At 37.2% G+C, this 24,995-nt stretch overlaps 1 protein-coding gene across 1 annotated transcript in view; it reads left to right on the forward strand.

Annotated features, from left to right (window-relative positions):
• Positions 1-17,179, forward strand: part of LOC149285315 (roundabout homolog 1-like) — a 228,401-nt gene extending 211,222 nt beyond the window's left edge. Inside the window, exons 21-29 of the mRNA XM_089495532.1 lie at positions 1,083-1,237; positions 2,861-3,196; positions 5,724-5,825; positions 7,142-7,286; positions 7,428-7,673; positions 8,584-8,987; positions 9,249-9,401; positions 15,736-16,029; positions 16,965-17,179. Coding sequence (XP_089351658.1) covers positions 1,083-1,237; positions 2,861-3,196; positions 5,724-5,825; positions 7,142-7,286; positions 7,428-7,673; positions 8,584-8,987; positions 9,249-9,401; positions 15,736-16,029; positions 16,965-17,179 — 2,050 coding nt within the window. The remainder of the gene's footprint in view (positions 1-1,082; positions 1,238-2,860; positions 3,197-5,723; positions 5,826-7,141; positions 7,287-7,427; positions 7,674-8,583; positions 8,988-9,248; positions 9,402-15,735; positions 16,030-16,964) is intronic.
• Positions 17,180-24,995: the final 7,816 nt, after the last annotated feature.

Raw genomic sequence — 24,995 nt, forward strand, 5'->3', positions numbered from 1 at the left:
TAGCGTATAATTTTTATGCCTATGGCCTAACGGGTTTGGGGGTTGTGAACGGGGGCAGGAGGGTTATACTGGCTAGATGTTATGCTAGGGCAATGGGAAGTAAGGTTTTTTTTAAGAATTTTTTTTATTATCTTTTTTTATATATTTTTTCTCACTCCCCTCCCCGCGATCCCCCTGCACCGATCACACTGTGATCTCTATGCAGGTCCTCACAGACCTGCATAGAGATCGTAGCGTCTCTGTGCCTCATCGGAGGGCAGAATATCCCCGCAGGGGATATCCTGTCCTCCGATGACCTTCCGGGTTACATCAGCAGTGACGCAACCCGGAAGGGAATGCCCGATCGGGCACTTTCAAATGTAACAGCTTACCGGCTTTCATGCCGGAAGCTGTTACAGGAGATCGGGCAGCAGAAAGCCGGCGATGCCGGCTTCTGCTGCCAGGGGGGAGTCCAGGCTGTCAAACAGCCTGGTCTCCCGTGCAGCGGCAGGGATGTGTCCCTGACGCTGCACGAAGGGCTGGATGTACCGGGACGTCCATAGGGGTTTCTTAGTGGGCGTTTTTTGGACGTCCTGGTACGTCTATAGGGGATTGAAGGGGTTAAAGACTCTGTAAACATTTTGTAAAAAAAAAAAATAATTCCGTAATTAAAACAGTAATTTCTGTTTTGCTGGTTTGTAACATTTAAGAAGAACTCTAACTTTCGATTAATACCCCTAGATTTTTGCTTAATTTACCATGAGAACTTGATAAGGGAGTTGAGGGGTGATGGTGTGTTTTAGAGCGAAAATGAAGCTCTGGAGGATTCTCTTTTATGTTTTCTGCCTTTTCTATGCGCATGTGGTAGAAAATGTTAACGTATTCTGGGTCCATTTTAAGATTACTTCCCCTTTTCAGACAGAACGGTTATTTACAAAAGAGCAACTCTGCATTCCAGATTTTATAGTCCAATGATATGTTCGTATTGAGATTAGATTGTTTGCTATGATTATTAGACCTTTTTGAAAAAGCAATTAATATTTACTAACAATAATTTACAACAACAATATATTGTCTTTACATGTGCATCTCTTGTTTTGTAGGCCAGGGCTTTTAAATATTACAGAACCTGCCACACAGCCTTGGCTGGCAGATACCTGGCCAAACACTGGAAACAATCACCAAGAATGTCCCATCAATTGCTGTACATCTGGGAATGGAAGCAGCGACAACAACCTTGCTACCTACAGCCGTCCAGGTTAGATGTCTTTGATACTGTGTTAACTTGGGGGATTATCAAAAGTTATTCCAGTGCAAAGTTTAGAAGGTGGTCCTATCACCATAGCAACCTGTGTTTGGGCAGAGCAGCACAGCCTGGTGGCAGCGCATGGAACCTGTTCTCCTCCAGTTATTGGGTACAGGACTGAATGTTCCCATTTGGCGGTTCACCTTCCTATTTTGGATCTTCTTTCCCTCCTCTTTGGTGGATGTCTGGTTTACATATGTTATATTGATTTAAAGATGAATCAATAATTTTCTACGGATGTGATTTTTTTCTCCTTGTTCTTCCTATGATAAGGAGTTCAACCCACCTCCTATTTACTTTTGCATGCTGAATGTTCCCGTAACCCATCCATTCCATTCCCATCACCCATCCACTGACGTATAAGCCTGCAGAACAGGCTAATGTGCCTGGTGACGGAAGGGGCCAAGCAGCTCTAGAGGTTGCCTCATATAAATTTGTCCAGTTAGCTCCAGTGATTCATGTCTCGAGACAAGTGAGAGTCAACTTGAGCTGGACACGCCAACTGAATCCAAAAGGATCCAAGCTGACTTGGGTCCAGCTTGCACTCTTTCCTATTTGGCGAGCTGGCCCTTTGGCCGGACCCCATGCTGGCTCACAGAACTATAGTTTAATAAAAGACTAAGTTCCCTGTTATGTAGTATGGAGGACCAGCTCAGGAGCATGGAAGGATCCTTTAGAATTCATTATACAATCAGGAAGTTCAAATGTTCAGCTCCTATTAACTCTCAGCATAGGAACACCCCACGCTAGAAACTCTGTGAAAGGCAAAAAGGTATTTCAGGCACATCATATTTTTGGCAAAAGGAGCAGGCATGACTTTTCCTTTAAATGGTATTAAACGACAAAGCATAATTAGATTTGAAAGCCAATACTTGTAAACGTTTATACAATTTTTTAATTGAGGCATGTATTATTTTAAATGCAAAATTATATGAAAGAATGTAAATCTGTATCAGACGTATTAAAGTACATTTTAAATAACACTCTGAAAGATTTAATTACATTTAATCAGTAAAAATATATTGATATTCACAGTACTAAATATATGTCGACAATTCCAGAGTGAAACCTGGGCATGATTACAATTTGGACGCAATGTACCTGCTTTTTCTGGTATGATGTCAGACGGGAAGGAAAGATTAATGAATCTAATTAACTCTTTGGGGGCTGATGAAATGCGCAGTATATTTTGGAGCAGACTCCTGTGGCATCTATAGGATTAATCATACCCTGTCTGGTCCTCAAAGGGTTAATGCACGGACCTTCAGTTTTTAATTGGTCGCCTATTCTTATTGTAATTAGCAACAATGCACTCATAAATACAGTGTTGTCTAATGCATTACCAGCATCAAATTATGCAGTGCGATAAAGGTTTCTCGAAGGATTTATACATTCTGTATATGTTTTGTTTTTGTGGATCGCCTCTAACTTACAGGGAAAAGGGTATTTGGACAGAAATATCAGCAGCACATAAGTATTATTGTTTTATTTTTTTATTTTACTTATATTATGTCTGTTAATAGCATTAAATAGACTATTCAGTGCTTTTAAAGACTTATCTCTTTTTGTTATCAGCTGATTGTATCGCTAACTACAACAACCAGCTGGACAACAAACAGACTAATCTAATGGTGCCCGAGTCAGCGATTTATGGTGATGTGGATCTAAGCAACAAAATCAATGAAATGAAAACCTTCAACAGTCCTAATCTGAAAGATGGACGCTTCATCAGTGCAGCCGGACAACCCACCCCGTATGCAACCACTCAGCTCATTCAGTCAAACATAAGTAACAATGTGAACACTGCTGTTGGCGATCTGGATGAAAAGCATTGGAAACCTCCCTCTCAACAGAAACCAGATGTTGCCCCGATGCAGTACAACATCATGGAGCAAAACAAAATCAACAAAGGTGAATAGTTGTTAGCATGGATACAGTTAATATGATGTATATGGATGTATATATGTAGAGGGGAAAACATGAGAACATAGACACGGCCAAGAGAAAGCTCAGTTATCGTAATGGGAGTGGGCATGGTCCTCATCACAGGTCAAATGGGGACTTGACCTATACTGGAGAAGATACTATACTTAGAACGCCAAGTGACCTGTCCATTGTAATGTTATGCTGCCACACGCTGTTAATAGTGAATTTGTTTAGGATGGAGTTGGAATCTGCTTGTTTTTAAGTGATGTCTATTTGAAAACTACTACAGTTTGCAGTCATACTCTGCAGAAACTCTGTAGGACTGGTTTTCCATGGACATTAGTTACATTGAAAGAATTATTCTCTGTTGTGCAGTGTTTTCCAAGAACGTCTAGGGACAGTGGCTGCTGCTCCTCAACGAAGAAAATCTTCGAAACAACATATAATGTTTTGGGTGGGATCTGTGCAATTCATGGAAAATGCTGAAAAATAAGCAGTGTATGGTCAAGATGGGGGGTTAAAACTAGATCAGAGCCAGCGATGCTTACTTTAACCCTACTTGTTTTGCTTTCCATAGTGCTCTAGGTAAGTGGAGTCTAGTGGCCTACCGGCCTTTTGAAGAAGCTTAAGCCACATTGAAATAAGGGTAAAAATCATAGTCTTAAAAATAATAAGCTATTTGGATAATAGGTCACTAGAAACAAAACTATCTGCTTACTTGTCACTCGTCCCAAATTCAGATTTTAGTTTTAAAAAAGAATAGCGTTACTGAATTTATTTAAGTTTTTACATTTTTGACACATTTTGTGCTGCAAAGATTAAACTGCCTTTTTCCGGACTTTGTGCTGTTCATATTAAAACAACGAAATCCTCTCGTGTACTGTTGGAGAAGCCGGAGTTTGCCCCTCCTCGTTATTACTTTTATTGGAAGGTGAAGTCTTCTGGGGATCTTGGCTTAGATCTTTTTAATAACGGGAAGCAGCTATTCCCATTTCCCTACACCGCGGTCGAGAACCAAGGGCCTACTATGCATGTAAATGCGAAGCATCGAGATTAACAGTGTCAAAAAGTTAATTAGCACCCAGCTAACCTACGCAACCGAATTTAGTACAGCAAATAATAAACCTCAGATAAAATGAAACCAAATAAAAGAAAATTAATATAGCGAGATTTGATCTAAATGTTACAGCGGACGAGGGATTGGTTGAGTGAAAGAAAATATTTAATTCATGGAGACGACTCAGTACAATCACGGCATCAGCCAACTTCTGATTAAACACAGATCACAATCGTAATCTTCATGTCTAACGGAAGCTTAATTATGCCTCCGTCCTCAAGAAAACTAATACGTGGCGCACGATTGGATGCAAGAGTCAGCAGACAGATAGTCATCTTAACCCTTTGATTGACATTAACTCAAAGGTTAACGGCCAGGATTTCCCCATAGTTTTCATAACAGAGAGACCTTTAATGGTGTCCCTTTAATGGCCCGTAGACTGCACAACCAATACAAGGGTAAATGATCCCATTATACTGAGCTACAGAATATTATGGTGCTATAGAAATCAATCAATAGTTTTAATAATAATAACAACGACATAGCAGGTCAAAATGCACCCATTAGAACTCCAAGTCATCAAAGATTTTTTTCCCAAATATCTTAAGGACACCGAACGAAATTCAGTTTACTGTGGACAAAGTACTTGTGCTTTCATTGCCATATTGAGTTGTTATACATTGGCCTCCTGCTGTATGTTGCCTGGAACAATGGTTTCAGCATGTTCCTGACTATAAAAAGCAGAAAGCAGTTCCTAGCAGTAATCAAACTCTTAAAAAGAACTACATAGGTGTCTCGTGACCTCGTTGTGATGTAATTAGACTTTGCCTCAAAGAACACAGCTGTTCCTAGGCTCCTTAATCATACAATGTAAACACTAACCCCGCATGTCTTTTATAACATTAATAATGGAAGGTTGACGCTTCCAAAGGCATATGCCTCTAATGAATAGCTGCTGACAGTATACTTGTGTCACAATGTGAAATAACCTTGTGACGGTTTCCCTGTATATGTTTATTTAATGCCTAACTAACCCGGGCTACCATGGCACGATGCAGAAATAATGGCAGATAGAGACCGATACTACACCCTATTGTTCAACTCGGGTAGAGGGTATGTTCTTGTGTTTTACTATAGATAAAAAAATAGTACAAAATGTTTTTTCCGTACTCGTACACGTTTCTACCCAAACATTGGGGCACTCTCCAAGATCACATACAGTCTGGCAGAGCTATAGGCTAAATATATGTCTTGTATATTTATTTATTTTATATATGTACCTTATCCCTGTGTCATATATCATTCCAGACATTGCTAAATGTTAAGCAAATCAGAATGTATTATTATTGTTTTCAAATATCTATGATATGCATCCCAATGGGAACTGATGCATATGATATAATCATTGTATTTGTAAATGCGTTCATGATTAAGTGCTGCTTTTTTGTTTTCTAGATTATCGGGCTACAGATACGATGCCTGCAACAATTCCTTACAGCCATGACCAGAATACAGGGGGGTCATACAACAGTTCAGATCGAGGAAGCAGCACATCGGGTGAGTGCATTGGATCATGGGTGTATTCGTAGGGAACCCCTACACTTTAACCTGAAGAAGGAGCGACCCCTATTAGCGGTGGCCAGTATAATCTACTGGTTAAAGGGACCACCCAACGTCCCACAAAGGCCTCCAATGAAAAATCCATAATAAAATACTTTAGAAGAAGATGCAGCTTCAGAGCTTCAGCGCACTGCCTCTTCCGCTGTCCATTTTTTTAACAAGCTTTGAATGCAAGAAGCATCCAATCATTGGCAGAAAAGCGCTTGAAATCCCTTGAAATCAACAGGAGTGCTTTCTAAACATGCATATGGGGGTTTTCTTAGACATCCTGAAGATCTCATTTGAGTAGGAGCTGTTAAGAGGAGAGTAAACCACAAAGGTGCGCTAGTAAGCAGGCGTTACCCCAAACTCATCGCCTGCATGCCAAAGAGAAGGGGGACGGGAAATAGTACTAATACATAGGAGAGATTCTGATTTAACCCCTTAAGGACAATGGGCGTTCCCTAAGCCCATTGAAAACAATGCATTTTGAGCCTGTACATGTACAGGCTTTGTCATTAAGGGGTTAAATGGGACGCTCAACTATTGTATACATTAAAGCTCACAACATGGCTGGAGTCCCCCTTTAAAATGTTGTACTTGCAAAGGTATTAGTAATGTATATATTACACTGAAAAACAAACTGTTTTAAAAAAGCAAAACAAATTGCGTTTGGGCTTTTCCCCAAAAAAGTGATTTATTAGCGAAAACGTGATGCATTATGAATGTTATCATGTAAGGGTAAAAGAAACTACATCAATCAAAAACATATAATAAAAAAACACCACCCAGAAATGATTAAATTCAAGTCTTCTCTTTCTAAGTGAAACACATTATTTCATTTTGCCTAAAACAATTTTTGGACAAGTACAAATTATGTATATTCAGTGTCTTAATGCAACAGTGAAACATTAATAGATCATATCAGGATCATATTGTATTTTTGGTTGCAGCAATTAAATAATAAAAAAAGCACTTGAGAAAATATGTCTACAGCTCATTTGTTTTAGACGATAATCTATAATTCAATTAATTGCTATAGGAAGATCACAGCAAATGGTGTTGCTTGTAAAATTCAGTTGTGATTTTTTTTATTGCTTTTTAGGTATTTATTAGCTATTAACGTAATGAATATATTTCAGGGTAAATTATGTCTCTCTTAATTTCTCCAAAAGATTTATATTAGCTGGATAAGCGTAACAACATGCGTTTCTGCAAAATCCAGTAATGGATTTTAAATTCTTCTAAAATTATTTTCCGTTGCCCCTTTGTAGGAAGCCAAGGTCACAAGAAAGGGACGCGTACGCCTAAGGTTTCTAAGCAGGCTGGCATGAACTGGGCAGATCTCTTGCCCCCTCCTCCAGCACATCCTCCACCACATGGCGCCAGTGAGGAATATACATTATCGGCTGATGAAAGGTAAAAAAATACGAGCTCCATATTATAGTATGGAAAATGCTCTTCACATGTTTATGTGCAACTGGGTAAAAATGTGTAGGTTTTATGAGCGCCCACCATGCATTAAACAAATCATTAAATAAATTCCACCTTCCGCTTTAGTTATGACCGAGAACTGCCTTGCCCAATGCCGCCATCACGAATGTATCTCCAACAAGATGAGCTGGAAGAAGAAGATGAAAGGGGACCAACTCCACCTATAAGAGGGGCTGCCTCTTCTCCAGCTGCTGTATCGTATAGTCATCAGTCCACCGCCACTCTCACACCTTCACCCCAAGAAGAGCTTCAGCCGATGCTTCAGGACTGTCAAGAGGATATTGGTCATACTCAACATCAACTGGAAAGAAGGTAAAACAGCCATAAATTGACTGTACAAACCTAGTAGCTGCCATTGACTCATGGGTAATCACACAAAAGACTTCACCCATCTTGCTGAATGTACTTCGAAGTGTAAAGAAAATCTGTTTTTGGAATTTGGAAAATTCTGGGTCGAGTGGGTTGAGAACTTCTTCCTGGTGTTTTTATAATAATATTTTTAATTATATTTGATTTGAACCAGGCTGGATTAGAGAGATAAGAAGCTGCAACCTTCTCGGCTTTTTCGTTAACCTATGGGAAAACATATTCTATGCATAGGTTATATTTAAAGGGCAGTGCTTAATAATTCATAAACTATGTTTTTAAAAATGCATGTTTTTTGCCAAAAAAAGCATTCACCTTCTAAGAGGTTTATTAGAATAGCCGATCATTTAATTTGACTGCAGATTTAACACTGGCACGGAAATAAAATATTGTAAGATTAATATTCCATGCACGCTGTCTTTCTGGTATAAAGTATCTAGGCCATATTTTTTGGAAAATTAGCTAATTGGCAATTTTTCACTAAATCAATAGTGCATTGTTTGTGCTTTCTTGAGGATGTTGATTAATTTTAGTCTGGACTACTGTAAGTAATGGATTTTTGTATAGTTTGTTCCAGGTTTTCCTTGTTATATATATTGCGTTAAACTTGGAAATGTGTGAGTATAAATTAGAAAAAAGGATTTTGCGGCTGGTTGATGCATCAAAGACATATCTATATTTAGGTCTTTTATTTAGTATAGTTATGCCTTTATTGCTCCTCTATGGGATTTTATTTTTTTTTGGGTTGGAAGTGTTTGCTTAAAATATATCTATCCAGATGTACCTGGTATAGTTAGTAAGGTAATGTGTTTTTTATATATGTTGACATAACAGTATATGTTTTTTTCCCCTTCAGGCGTCATCAGATAAGTCCTCCACCTCCTCCAAGGCCCATATCTCCACCCCATACTTATGGCTATATTTCTGGACCAATAGTGTCGGACATGGATACGGATGTTCCTGAAGATGAAGGAGATGAAATGGAAGTTGCAAAGATGCAGAACCGCAGACTTCTTTTGCGTGGCTTGGAGCAGACCCCTGCCTCCAGTGTCGGGGATCTAGAAAGCTCAGTTACTGGTTCTATGATCAACGGTTGGGGCTCTGCTTCAGAAGAAGACAATGTCTCCAGTGGGCGATCTAGCGTCAGCTCATCTGATGGCTCATTTTTCACGGATGCTGATTTTGCACAAGCTGTCGCAGCAGCTGCAGAATATGCTGGACTTAAAGTAGCAAGACACCAAATGCAAGAAGCAGCGGGAGGTAAAACTTGTTCCTGTCTGCTGAAGCCTTGGCATTTTTTATTATCTATCTTTTGGGAAATGTATCTGCTGTAAAAATACATTTATGAGGTCTAATCAAATACTTTGCTAAACGTAATTCCATGAACACCAACCAACTTTTATTTTTGTTATTTTGTTGTATTTCTTTTTGGTTGGCTATATAGGGTGAACCAAGCTAAATGCGTTCCAGGAGCACCTCCTTTAAGGGATGAAAAATTAATTTTGGTTCTTTATTTCCTAGGCCGCAGACATTTTCATGCATCTCACTGCCGGAGACCTACAAGTCCTGTGTCGACGGACAGCAATATGAGTACTGCCGTCATGCAGAAAACTCGCCCTAGTAAGAAACCAAAACACCAACAAGGACATCTACGAAAAGAGGTCTACGCAGACGGTAAGCTCAACTGGAATAATGGTCTGAACCAAACCTCCTATTGATTTCAAGAGCTCACTTGGATTTACCAAGCTTCTCAAACCCAGCTATAAGGTTATAGATCCCTCCAGACAGTAGAGAGAATTTATTTTCAGTTTCTATGGCAACAACTTACCCGCCTTTGTGTCATAAGACAATATGCTCCAGAAAAGAATTATAATATACACATTTTACATGACTAACTATTTAAAAAGAGTTTGAGCAGGGGTGGCTTTTTTCCCTGCATTTAGCATACCTTTAAACAAGGCAAGTAATTGAAGAATGTATTTAACTCCTAATTTAAGCATTAATACGATCTCTCCCATTTGTAGTGAGCTTTAGTCCTGTAGAGAATGCGCAGCAAATATTCTAAACTGCAAGAGAAAAAAGGGAGATAGTGGAAGGGAAGATGGACAGGGTTTGGGTTCTAAACAGGGACTGTCCCTCCTAAACAAGGACATTTGAGAGGTATGTGTATACCTTGCCCAGAATGTGTGATTTGGTGCTGTGTTGCCCTGTAATTACATTATCTAGATTATAAAATCTATTTATCTCTCAATCCCTTGTGTCTGTACACTAAACCTAGTAAAGATACTACTGCAGCAGGAATTCCTATTAAAACCATATACTATTTAAAGCCGTTTTTAGGAGTCTCTTCTTGTATATTCTATGTGTTCGTATATATATATATATATATATATATATATTATAGATGAAGTAAAGTTCAATATATCAATACTGCAAATAAAAGAATGCCTTTATGATTTATATTATTATCAAAATGCCCTCATTGAGAATCAATACCCTCATACTGTCTGACACTAAATGCCACTTTTATTGATCTAGATTTAAAGCATTTTATTCAAATATATTCCCTTAGCATTGCAAAAAGTCCCATGAGCCATGGCTAAAATAACTCACGTGCACCCTGTTAGATAGTAAAACACATATCATGTTTTAAGCAGATTTATTTTTTTACTAATGTTTATTTATTAAGCATTGTATTTTTTCTATAGTACCATAAAAAATACATATTATATGAGCAAAATAGCTAAATACAAGTTAATTAAAGATAACATCTCCCTGGCTCTTATGCTATGGTTTCAACACCCCTGATTTATCATGAATTATTCTACATATATTTTGTAATAGGGGCTGTTAAATTAAATAATATTCCAATAGTATGGTTGTTGGATGTCTTAAATGAATGTTTTTTTTCTCACATTTATAAAAGGGTGGTGTGTTACTAGTAGTACTGATAAATGCTGAAACCTTTGCCAGAAAAAAAATTCTTCAATCGAGGAAAATTTTGCCATGTTCGTATTTTTTTGCCATATGAAACAGTAGCAGGCGATGATGTTGTTGCCATGGACACCGAAAGAGCCTCCTCAAAGTTTTGTGATTAAACCTGCAGTCGGGGAACACAATCTGCTAAGGTTTATCTCCTCCGCATGCTGTGCAGTGCAATTAATGTTTTCTCTAATTAGGACAGGGCCTTTTAGGGTTTAAATGGGATTTAGGGGACAATCCTAGAGACAAATTGCAACAGAAGTCAGAACTCGCAATAAGGAAAAGGGAGACCTCAGATAACTAGATGGCACAGCTTGGGGCGAAAGCCTGATGAAAGAGGCTCAACCACAAACAGTAGAATAGTCTTCAACTCTATAAGTGCATGGCTTCCAATATCGCTACTTCTGATGACATCATGCGCAGGTCTCCCACAATGTAGTGTTGTAATATGATATCATGCCCTGATATGATATGTAGGCAGTGACATCATTGGACATTACACCCCATTGTGGGTGCATCGTGTCTGATTCGGCCAATGCTCTTCTGTAGATGGCAGTAGGTCTGATAACATAGGCATTTCGGAGATAGCGAGTGGTGGCAGACATATGAGACTGTTTCACCAAATTCAGGTTGCAGCTCCAAAAATATATATATAATTTGTCACCTGAACAACAATTTTGTATGTTAAGCTCTAAAATGGATTATCTTGTGTAATAACATGTTCATAATTGAGTTTTATAGGAGAGTTGATAGGAGAGCGGTGCACAGCAAAGCAATGTAAGTCGGGTGATGAACGTTTTCATTAAAAAAGCGACCTTCTAATTATTTATTCTCTTTTATAATAAGCTTGTAAATTACCCAATGTGGATGGCTGACACAGGAGCAAGTAGCTAACGAACTTCTGTTTCTGCAAAAAAGAAAAAACTGATGATAAAGATTGGTGTGTTAAACGCTAAGCTTCGATGGCCTTAACTGGGCCAGATGTTCTGGAGACTCCAGGCTTTGAGGGCCATAACTGGGCCAGATGTTCTGGAGACTCCAGGCTTTGAGGGCCTTAACTGGGCCAGATGTTCTGGAGACTCCAGGCTTCGAGGACCATAACCAGCCCAGGTGTTCTGGAGACTAAAGGCTTTGAGGGCCATAACCAGGCCAGATGTTCTTTATATTCCAGCATGAGGGATGGCGACTCGATCAAAATCACTGTGTTCAGTGTGTTCAAAGGGAGGATTTACCTTAATCCTGATTTGTTTTTGAACACCCCCTACCCCACCAAGCCTGGAGTTCCACGCGCTTGGGCTGATTCAGATTTAACCCCCTGAGAGCCAGAGTGATCTACTACAAATTACCGAGCAAATAGGACCTTCTCACAGCTCTAGCGATCATTCTGCTGATTTAAGGTTGATTGCTACACCGAAACTCCTGGATTTAACTATTTCCTAATCCAATTAACTATCCTCGAATGAGGACACTTAATTACAACCAAGGTTCACAAATCACATGTAAAGAAATTAGCTGCTCACTGCAACACTGCATTCAGCAGAAGATTTAAACCATTTTTATTCCGAAGGAATTTTCCATACGCTAGCTATTAAACTCCTTGTGACCTTTTTTTCTGTGATAGATTCCCCTTTAAGTTCTAATAATAATTAATAATTCAAAAGGGTAAGGAGTGAAGTGGTTTACGACGGAAAGTTAATTGTTTTGTATGTTGTCTGGAATCAGGTGAAGCAGTCGGGGAATGCACAAACACTTGTCATGTTGTGTATAAGAACAAGGATACCTTTGTCACTTCTCCTCCTGTCCGTGTATTATCCTCCGACATTCTGTAGAACGCCGCTTATCATCGTACCAGGCAGGTGAAATGAAGTCTCCTGCTGCACATGTAGAAAAAGTAATACATGTCAATGAAATATTTATGACAGAACAATAGCAGGGCCTCGTTGAAATGTGCATACTGATGGAAGTGACATTTAAAATAGGGACGACGCAGATTGTGACTTTTTAACTACTTCATTACCTGACATAACCAAGCATTGCCGTTTGCAATTCTGCTTTAATATTCATGAGTTAAATATAGTTTAATAAAGCCATGTCTTATCCGTGACACCACGCACGGGAATTTGAATTAAATACCAAATCCGAAATGTGATTGTAAAAAATATATATATATATGTATGTCTATATAGCATCATGTGCGATAACCTTTCAGTTTCGGTGAATGTTGGCGATGAAGAGCAGACGCAATCCCAACTCCTGTGTTATTTCAACCAAATTTTGTGCAAATAAAAAAACGCGTCCTCTAATCATCCCTCCTCATGCCTTCACACACAATATCGACCCTTGCTCAGAAGGTAATGCTTGTATTCCCAGGAGAAGGCGGAAGGCAAATGCAAACATCTTGATGATGTTGGAAGAAGGAAGCCCATAATGAAAATGCCTCAGGTGGCCCGGCGTTTATTAAAGATCCAACATTTCTTCGACTTCTTAAAGAAGAGCGTCTTGCTAGCTCTGCTGAAAAGCTTATATGAGATCCCCCCCGTTCTAGGTCCGCTTGTCAGGCTTACTGAATCTGCTCAAAGGGATAGCATGTCACACTGTAACTTTCATTGGCCTCAACAACAACAATCTGATTAGGAATTTCATTACCAGTCAGCAATTTTTCAAAGAGGGGCATCACTGCCATTATCATATGAAAGCGTAATAATATAGATCCTTATCAATGGCTGCAAGAGGGATTTTTTAAGCCTAGGTACTAGTGGAAAGACCAATACAAAGTACACAACGTGATGAGCACAAGTCATTTTAGAATGAGTGGCTGCCTGTATTATTAATATTATTATCTCTGAATATATGCCCAGACTCCATTACTCAAAGCCTCAAGAGTGCACCTGGACATACTGGCTCCTTCCCAGAAACCAATTGTCGGTTAAACGCTTTTTTTTTTGGATAGTGGGGTAGTATCTGATTTTCAAAGGTTATTGCTCAGGATCGTAGCTTTGTCGGTCAATTTTCAAATTAGGCTTACATTTTTTTAAACACTTTCTGTTGGTAGTGAGTATACTTATTTTATTATATATTTTATTACATATTTAAGAAAAATATAACAATTCATAACCATAATAATAAGCCAAAACACTATTATAATGATTATTAATTAATACATTTTTGTAATAATTATAAATATATTAGATTTTCTTTATAATTTTATAAATCACCTTTAGCAAGTTATACAACACAATTAGTAAACACTAATTAAACCCATGCAATGTTGTATACAGATTACACCAAGCAATATTAGTGCATTAGACCCATGTTTACTTCTGGTTTCCAGGAGCTACAGGATTATTTCCCCCCATTAAAGAGTAACTGGGTAACGGTACACGAGGCACCTGTTTATGCATTTATAATGCATTTCTGTCCCCGTAGCTAGATAATCTAGAATGCCAGTAAATGAAAGAGGGCTTTGTCACAAAAAAAGTGTAAGGCATTGTACCGCGCTGCGGAAAATGATGGCGCTATATAAAGCAATTAATATATAATATAATGATTTGTGTTTCAATAAAAATAAGAACAAAGGGGAATACATGCTGTATATACAGTGCATAGTGGTGCAGACGGCCTCAAGGTCCCTATTCTTGAGAGTTTTCACAAAAGAGGGGGGACAAAAATGAAATTGGTTGCTTGTTAATTAGTACCACGTAAGACAAAGTAATGAAAATGCCATTGTTACCTTTGTGCACCGGAAGGTCTGCAGGCCATTATAATGCACTCTGTATAAACGCAGTAAATGTGATAAATTGGATCAATGTGAATTGCGTATGATTCAGCATATTATCTAAAATAGGCTTTCTGTTCCTTCCACACTTCTATGGTTCAATTAGTAGTCCTGTAATATCGGCATAAATTGCACATTTGTGTCAAATTAGAAACCAGTGTTGTGAGTTTATTTAGCTTTTGTTCATTGTAATGGCCATTTAGAAATTAGAGATTATTTTATTGGTAAGGAAAGCCAGATAACTGTGTTTTAACACTTTTTAAAATGGTATTTAATGGTGGAAGGTGTGGCCGGAGGACATTAACCCTTTTATATGAATAGGCTTTGACCGCGACAAAAAGGCCCACAATTATACAGCTTGAAATATTTACCAAAATACCCAAATTCTCCAAATATCTAAAAAAATATATAAATTAAATATACTTTTGTGTTGGCCCCATGCTTTTTGTGGGTAGAATATTCTAAAGTATATTATTGCTTTTCAGGTTTAGTTTAACTATTATTTGCTTTACTATACAGGGTCGTTTTACTACAAGAATACAGGGTAACAGATTTCCACCCATCACAATGATCTCCATCAATTGACATATATATATATATATATATATATCCATTTACTCACAGAGTCCATTGCACACCATTCCAAATATTCCAAGCCCGGTGCTAGTAACCAGCAGTTTCCATGTAAAACACTTTCAAAAAGATGGTCAGCACTCCAGGTCTTTAAATAGACAATTTCATTTTATTCAAAGTCAAGTCGACGTTTCAGTCATTACTGACTTTCATCAGGACATCTATAGATATATCTATAGACATCAGATATAGATATATATAGATATATATAGATATAGATATAAATTGCAAATATGCATAGCAATGTATGTCCAACTTCTGTTTACAATTAAAGGTTGAAAAAATATTTATGATGAAAATACAATTATATAATACTGGATATTTAGATATGTTGATATCATCCTGTCAGGGGCTAGCAGTCTGTAGTATATTGCTTATCCTTCTTCCTCTCAAAACAAACTTGTTTATGTATTTGTATTGGTGTGGTATTTAACTATTTATAATTAATTCATATCTTTACAGCAAGGGCTGTAAAGATGTGGAATTCGCTACCCAATTCCACAGGTACTGATATATAAAAAAATATATAGACAATCAGGATGCAAGAAATTTTTGTTTTGTTTATATTTTAAATTACAATTGTTAGATTTACTATAATATATTTTTTTTTTTTTACAGATCTACCACCGCCGCCCTTGCCCCCTCCTGCTTTGAAGTCTCCGACTGGTCCATCCAAAGCACAGCTAGATGTGCGCCCCGGCTTCTCACAAAAGTACGCTGCACCGGATCAAAGACTAGAAAGACCAGGGGAGAGAAAAGGAACAAACTACAGAGGGAGAGAAGGAGGAGAGAGCAGACAACAGGCGGATATACGGACTAATTCAGGAGAGAGGAGAGAACCTCTAGAACATCAGATTGATGAGAAAATGAAAAGAGGAAAAACGGGAAAACGAGAAACCACACCTCTTCAAGGTATTTCTTTGGGAACTAAATGAAAATCTATTATGATATAAAAATAATCAAAATTATTTCCCCGCCTCTGCCTCATCTGCTAATAAAAGGAATACTTTAAAAAATCTGCAGCATCTGGGAATTTCAAAATTGTGAATTCCATTATGCATTTGGCTAACTTTGCAGTAACTCAATCTATGGTCTAAAGAACTAAAATGCTAATAAACTAAAAACCCAGACCTCAGCACCAACAATAAATAGTAAATATTACAATAATGCTAAAACTCTCTTTGTGTAACAAATTACTAATAAATAAATATAAAACATATAATATTAAATAATAAATATTAGTAAATTATCATTTTAGGAGATATATATATATATATATATATATAGTATATATATATATATATATATATATATATATATATATATATATATATATATATATTCTTATACATATGTATGTATCTATGAATATATATATAAATATATGTAAATATATATATATATATATATATAAAAAGTTCTACAGCCATTATTTAAAAGTGTGCTACATGGCAGACTTCAAAAACATGATGCATACATTTGTTTCGAAATGAAAAGTATAATTTGCTAGCATAGAAATTCCCACTAGTATAAAATGTTATTTAAATGATCAGCTACACAGGAGTGTAAACCGTTTATTTTTCATACAGTAATGCAATTTAAATTTTATTTTTTTCCATTATAACGTAAGTGCATTGTTTAACTCCCATTATATTAAATGTTGCACTGTTATCTGTGTATTACCTTATTATCTCCACCTATTTCACAATGTGGATATGGTTATATCCGTAAGCACATCAGATTTCATTTGTATAACGCTGAATACGATAGCATGACACGATAGCTAAAACACGTTTACTCCTTATCATTTCGTAAAGCAGAGGTTTTTATTTATTTTTTTGCCGCAGAGGACATTTTACCTTATTGCAAACCCACATTCCCCACATCGAATAACCCTCGAGATCCTAGCTCCTCCAGCTCAATGTCCTCAAGAGGTTCTGGTGGCAGGAGAAGGACAGATCAAACAACCGGACGCAGGAACGCTGCCGAGATGCAACTCTTAGGAACATATGAGCGAGGCGTAGATGAAGATGAAATAGAGGTAATGCATGGTGTTAAGTGAACGTTGCTCATACGAATTATCAGTAGAAAGTGCTAACAAACCTCTAGGGACAACATTGCTGCACAAATACTTTTTGAGGGTATGCTGAATGGTCCTAATAGTCATAGGGGTCTGCTTTACTCCAATTAGACCCAAATCATTAAGCGGAGTAACTTGTAGACAAAGCAGATAAAATTCAGTCTTTCTTTAGCTTATTCCAAGACGCAGTGAATGACACAGCAGCAGCGCACCAAGTTTCTCAAATATTTTGTGTCTTGGTTACGTTACATCAGATTACATTATATTTATAGAGTGCCAGTAGACTATTACAACAAGGCACATGTGAAAATGAATAATAACGTTAAAAAAGACTCAATTTGACAAGAAGATTGACGTACATTAAGACATACTGGTACAGAAGGAGAACGGGGTCTGCTACTTGTGAACGTGGGAAGCGGACTATGTAAGAGTGTGGAGAAGGATATAAGTGGGTGGTGGGGTGTTTGATTTCACTGCAAAAGAGAAGAATCTGTTTACTTGGACACAAATCAAGTAGATAATAAGCATCCCTTCGTTTATTAACTAGGTTTCATCTTTCTCTATATTTCAAATATCCTTTCTTCATTACTGCCACAGAAGGCAATCAAGTTTTAATTTTGTTCCAAGAAAATTTCCCGATCCATCACAACGATCCCTATCAAATGACACAGAGAGAGATACATATATAATGCATGGCATAACGCATATCAACATTTTGGGTTGCCAGGTTGCACTTAATGCCAAGGTCACACAGGGCACTGACATAATAGAGAATGCATAAAACTCATTTAACACATAATTAGATGCGCCTGGCAGGACCATCTGTAATGCAGAGCAAAGGGCCTATTGACTCGGGTATAAGCATACCTTTGGGCCTTTGGCCGCTGTCCGTTGGGTCCCATTGAAAGCAATCAGGTGTCCCTAATCCCTGTTAGACGTCCCCAAATGTGATATAAACTTCAAAGAAAAGTGTAAGCAGAGATGTCCACACTCTTTATTTTGAATAACTGTTAATTATACAAGATAAGGCTAAAGAGCATAGCTATTTTTATTCTCTGGTTTTCAGTTGCTTTAGCATTTTTTTTAGGACAATTTCTTTTTCTGTCTGATAAAAGAAAGAACTTGCTCTTTAAACACAGAAAAGACTGGTTTCCCATTCATTCCCATTCCACATATAGGATGATTTATAAATATATTTGTTTCCCTTCTTTACAGGAAACAGAGAGTTGAAGGCAAAGAAAAAGGAGTGAGATCTTTTCAGATTTAAATCCCTCAAGATGCCTCAAGATGAATGACGTTATGCCAGAGATGCTGTTCAGTGCAATCAATTGTACACTCTTTCGTTTTCATTTTATACTCATGAAATCAGCTGGACACACTTTTGCTTCATTCGTTTACGCCTCGTCCCCTTTGTGTAAGTCCGACCTCGACATTTACCCAAAGCAGCACTTAAAACGGCACCTTCTTCGTTCTCCAACCGCAAAGACAGCTCATCAGCTCGCTGAAGAGCCGGTGCTGACGCTGCTTCCGCAATTAGACGGCAGAAGGTGCCAAGACTGGAACCCTAAGCTTGCTGCCTACGAAGCCAATCTTGTCTTTTTCCCTATCGAGTCCTAGCAGGAGCTGGTGCAGTGCACTGCCTCCCGACCACCAAAGCAGCGATGGCCATCTTTCCATAACGTTTAACGCAGCCATCTACGAGAATTCATGCACAAAATTATGACATTTTCATGACTTTGCGTTAGGTTGCATTTAGCAGAATTTTCTTTTTTTTCCCCATTGTAAACCTAACGATAACTGTTACATCAGTATTGCCCTTCAACCCATAATCAAAAAGCAGTAAGGAGGTCATTGTAAATATGTACTTTTTTTCATACGTTCCTGTGGTACTCGTCTCTCCCATATCCATTACATCGTGATTTTATGGAAGTCAAGCCAGTAAAAAAAAAAATACCTGGTGGTTTTGGGGGAAATCTTTCAGAAATCATTTATTTTTCCATTCAGCAACATTTGTAGGAAAAAAAAAGAAACAAAAAAGAGAATTCTAACATTTGTAATACACATCAAACGAGGGTAACTTTTTGGGGGGTTGAAATTTGGATGGCTCCCCGTTTGCTGAGTTAATCCAGACTGAACAGACATACCACTTCAGGAAATTTTGGTTTATTCTTGTTATTTGTAATGCACTGTTTTGTTGGTTTTAAAAGCACAATCACTAAACTTTATTTTTAAACATTGTAACTATTAACCATTTTCTGTCTTATTGATAAATGTTAAAATACATTATTTTTTTTGTGTATGCCTTTTGTTAATGCTGTTTTTTGTTGTTGTTGTTGTTGTTGTTGTTGCAAAAGATAACAGATGGCTAAGCGTGTTTGTTCGATGTTTGAAAGGATAAGTTTAAGTCAAATTTTTTATATCAGAACTGGCCCAAAGGAGGACAAAAGCTAAAATAGAAATTCATCTATATGAATGAATATTTGCCTATTTATAACACGTATGTACGTTACGGAAAAAAATGAAAACATGTCTGGATAGTTTTTTACGTTTTAGTTTTACTCTTAAGTGTTAAATGTTTTTCAAGAACAAGTAGAAGGCAAAATGTCTTCCCTAACCTATGAACTTAACGCTATTACAAATATTAAGCTCTATTATAGGAGAAGATTTCCAAAAAATCTAAAAGAAAGTACTGATTTTATTGTTCATGGTATTACGTATTTGCATTAAAAAAGTCCAGTTTTCTTTCTTTTTTTTAGTTTTTAATGAAATTTCAGAATATTCCTTCATATAGGAGAAATCTCCATATCTGTTAGCTGTGATCCCTTTTAAAAGACACGGTTTGCCACCTTGGCCCGCCAGTGATGATATAAATGCTTAGTGCACACCTTAGGAAACTTATATCATTTATACCATGGGGCAGTTGGGCCGACATCAGTTGAACTTTTCCACCCCTGACCCGGTTATTGGAAAAGCAATAATATTACATCTCTCGGTAAAGGTACAATGGCAAATGTTGCGGCACTTTAATTCCCTGGCTGCGGGTGAAAGACCTGTTTTATTAGTTTTTCTTCAATGACAGCTTTTCTCTTCTTTCCCAGCATAGTCACAATGCCTGATTAGGTGTAACGTTACACTCCCGGGTACAATTACCGTTCTGATCTCTTCTTCCTGTTTTATATTGCAAAAAAAATAAATGCCAGCTACAAAGTTGTTCTGCCTTTGCAGTAACTGTTATAAAACACATTTGTCTTGTTCTTTATTAGGTGAACTTGCCGAGACCGTACAAACTGAATCCCGTTCTAGAAAGTCAGAGAAAATCCTGTCCGGAAAAGTCAAATAAATATTCCTTATATTCCAGTATCCTGCCTAAAACCTGACACTTGTTACACTTTGGGGTATTATTGAGGTTTATTCACTAAAGGGAGAGTTGTGTTTCAACCCTGACTTCCCTATTCATTACCAAGGGCCAACATGGGCAAGCTTCTCGATCAAGAAGAGCTGAGCCCGCCCTGTATAATGCATACTGTAAGGGTGAGGAGACTTTGGTGAAATTAACTATTAAGTAATTATTTACTATACATTATACAGGACCAGCCAAGCTCTTCCTGCAGCAGAAGCTCACTGGGCTTAGACCTTTATAATGTATAGTAAAATCATGGAGGTGAAACCCAACTCTCCTGCAAACTCCCATGTCTCTTTAGTGAATAGACCTCATTGTCTATAATTGTAGGGCGGTTTAGCCAAGAACCTAGTTTACGTGAGTATTCAATTAGATCGAAGGTGGCAGGATGGCGTCTCACCCAGCTTTGCCCAGGCACCATTTAAAAATGCCGAGTTCTGAGTAACTGACATAAAAACCAATGAAATGTTCCTGCTTATTTTTCCGTATAGAACGGAAGCAGTCTAGTTTTCATTCAGTTCTCATCGCGTCTAGGTTTTCATGTTTTTATTTGTGGATGTGGAGCGGTCGCAGTGTTTGTGCCAATGATTTCTGTATTGTAAAAATAGTAATATATAAGGAAAGGATTAGGGGGCAGAGAATGGTCCTACCATTGGAAGCAGCGATGCTAGCTACCCAACAGATGCCATTAATAAAAGGGTTAATAGGCAATATTCGTACAACAATCACAATGAACCATTTGCACGGTGAATGTAGCATTTCATAATAATCAGAATCAGTAGCTAAACAAAAATCTGCTGGTTTTATTCCCCGCAGTTTTGTAATTACTCTAAATTAAAACCAGTAGCCATTCACTGACTGCGCCACCAGCCCTATGGTATATATCAGCGTGAAAACATAATATTTAGGGTGTACTTGTCCGGCACCAAAAGGGTTAAGTACGGTATCATGGAATCAATCATAAACTGGATTAAAGAAAAAGAAATTGAAAATTAAAAAAAAACAAAAACTAAGAGCGATTTGGATATTTTCAGATTGTATGGTTTGGCACGCTGGTGCCTGTAATCATGCCGTGTTTTCTGTTCATGAATCGTGTACCTGAATTGTAGTATGTACGTTGATTTGTCATTGGTGCTAATACATAATATTGCTTTTTTTTTGTTTGTTTTTCACGGGAAGCCATCAGGTCCCTCCAAGCCGGAAATAAACCGCTTTCTTGAATATTTTGTTAAAGAATTCTTTATTTAAAACAAAACAACACGAAAAGATAACAAAAATCCTTAAAAGAGCAAAATATGTAAGGGAACAATTTGTGTGATTAATGTTTTTTTCTTTCTATGTCCATTTAAGAAAACATCTTATTTTTAGCTATAATTTTACATACTGAACATCAGATAATCCAAAACATAATTTTTTGTCACGTTATTTATTAAAACTGTTCTCAAGAACTTGAATTGTGTTTTGGTGTTTTCTTTTACAATTTACCATGAACCACTTCCAGATAATTATGGGGTGTTTTTTTTTTTGTTTTTTTTTTTTTACCTCTGGCTTTCTTCTTGGCTGTTAACCTCTCAATAAATCTAAATGAATTTCCACTTATCTTTCTGTGGGAATTTCCTGTTATTGAGATGGAAACGTGCCGTTCACAGGAATATCTAATTTTAAAGCATGAAGCAGAAAGAAAGACGGAATTGTTGCATTCTATGGAGGAGATAACGGATGAATATGTACAGTAATTAGGGTATTGGGTAGTTCCTACGCAAGTGTGTGGTAGACACCGTCAGGAAATGGTGTATGTTCTAAAATGTCTACATATTTACGTGTAACTTGACTAGGCCTTGGGTTTGACTGGTGCTACTGTAGCCATATCTCAAAAATGCAAACTCTTATGTTTTGATAACCTTTCAAAGGCCTTGTTGTGCTTCCTCAAGCAAATGTTTGGCATGCGGCGTGATTTGCTGCTAAAACCGCCTTTTTGAAAGGATTTTCACGTACCAAATACAAATACGGATATGGAAAACCCTATTCAACACAATTATATAAAAATGTATTTAATCATTATTTTATGTGGGAGAGATATGGATCTTTTTTTGCTAAATAATTATCCTAATAAATGTACTTATTGTAATACGGTTATACAATATGTATCGCTTGGAGGAGATAAGAGAGGAGATTTAGTAGAAGCATTTAAATACATAAAGGGATTTAGCAAAGTACAGGAGGGAAGCTTATTTTAAAGGAGGATAAATGTTAGAACAAGAGGTCACAAGCTAAAACTAGAGGGTCCGGGCTGAGATGTAAGGAAGGTTTACTTTACTGAGAGGGTGGTAGATGGGTGGAGCAGCTTCTAAGCAGAACTGGTAAAGGGAATTTAAATATGCATGGGAAAGGCACAAAGCTACCCTGAAGACGAGACCAAGGACCGTTTAAGGTTTGAGTATTTACATCATGAAAAACAGGCAGACTAGACGGGCCGCATGGTTCTTATCTGCCATCTAACGCTATTTTTTATGTAATAAAGTGTAGTCATGATTCATGATATTCTACATAAATAAATACTTAAAGTCTGGTATAAGACAAAATAGGGATTTATTCACTTAACCTCAAATCTCAAGGGGTGCTGCATGCGCTTGACCCATACTTGTGTTAAAGCTTAAGGCAAGTTCCTTATTGTAATTTTTTTCTCAAGAGTTTAGCTCCATTTGACCATGACCAAGTCTAGGAGAAGTCACCACAGAAGATTGTGAGTTTTCCCCAGAATTTATCAAGTACTGTAGCTGCCAACATGCTGTCCTTTGACTTCGGCAGAATCTCAGGTGCTAAAGGACCCATCTAATGCCCCCAAAAACTATCTTGGTGAATATCCAGAGCAGTAGGTTTTAGGCTAACCATATAATTATGGTCAAGTCAACTGCAGGCTTTCTAGATAATCTCTCCGTTTATACTTGTGGTTTTGAACGTGAGATTTCCAAACCCTCAGTATTAAAAACTGCAAAAGCAAGTGAACTCACTCCTCCAAATTAACATCCAGATCATGAAATGAGTATTGCTTTTACACAAATGCAGTTACTTACAATTTCCAAAGCACAAAGTAGCAAAACGACTATCTGGCACATACATTTAGTAATTTTCTTGTCATATTTCAATGACTTTTATAGTCTGGAAATGGTTTTAACATTTTTCCTTGATACATTTTTAAGTACACAATTAAATTCTATCACATTTTTTTTCCCCTTCCAGTAAAGCTCTAAAAAGTGACTTTCGGCTGAAACATCATTTTCCCAAAGGAATGTTTAGAATCGCTAAGCTGCGAGGTTTTGGAATAAAACAACTTGCTCGTTTAACTATATTTTCCAAATCAGATTCAAATACATTTCTTTTCTTAGAATCACATAAAAAGCAGGGAATTTAGAAAGGGCTACGCATTTAGTAAAATTCCTAATTTTTTATGCACAATTGAGCCAATTTCACATGGACTCCAGTGCATTTTTCTGTATTTTTGGCTATTTTATTACTACAAGAAGTAAATTCCATTGTTATGTTTCATGTATTTCTATGGTCACTGGCAGTTAGACCCTGCTAGCTATAAAGGCTAGTAATTTTTTTAATGCATTTTTAGACAACCCCCATATTCTAACAGTTATCATTCCCAAACTATGTATTTTTATTACACCCTTTTAAATAACATAACAATGCAAGTTCAAAATACAGTCATATGTAATATTGTCATTAAATGATATATATGTTTTAATAAACATTACATTCTTTACCATGTTAAGTAAATACATCTTGGCCAATGTATCATTTTATTTAGTCACATAAATAAACAAAAACTGTTTCTATGGCAACAACCTATCAGTGCCTGCTTTTGTGTCACATGCCAATTAAGCATTCCCAGCAAAATAATGGTGGAAGGAAAAATGTTACGCTATTAAATAAATATTTTGAGATGGCAACTTATTTCCATCGTTACCCTCCCGATTGTGAGTTAACCATTTGTCTTAGCTTGTCTTTGTCACTTTCAGATCATCATACCCTAGGTAGATCACCAAATGAACTCTCCAACTTTAAAAATAAATGGCAACAATAATAATGACTTTTTAACGTAAAAGGTCACATGTGACCACCACTTGTTAGGTGATATTTTTATTGTCCAGTAGAGGTCACTGCTGAACCATAAAATACATGCCCCCTTTAATGGGCTCATCTACTCAACCTTAGCCTGTGGCATGAAGGGATTTATATGTTCAAAATAATTTAAACAAATTTTTATTTTTTAAAGGCTTCTGTCATTATTTAAAATCTATGCTCTGTTGCACATTTAATATTAATACTGCACACTCGTCTGTTTTAGCCTGTGTCCATTTATTTTTTTATTCTTTATTCAATTTTTTTTGT

The sequence above is a fragment of the Sceloporus occidentalis genome, unplaced genomic scaffold (assembly GCF_023333645.1).
Source record: "Sceloporus occidentalis isolate IW3139 unplaced genomic scaffold, rSceOcc1.0.p SCAF_81, whole genome shotgun sequence".
NCBI classification, from domain to species: Eukaryota; Metazoa; Chordata; class Lepidosauria; order Squamata; family Phrynosomatidae; genus Sceloporus; species Sceloporus occidentalis.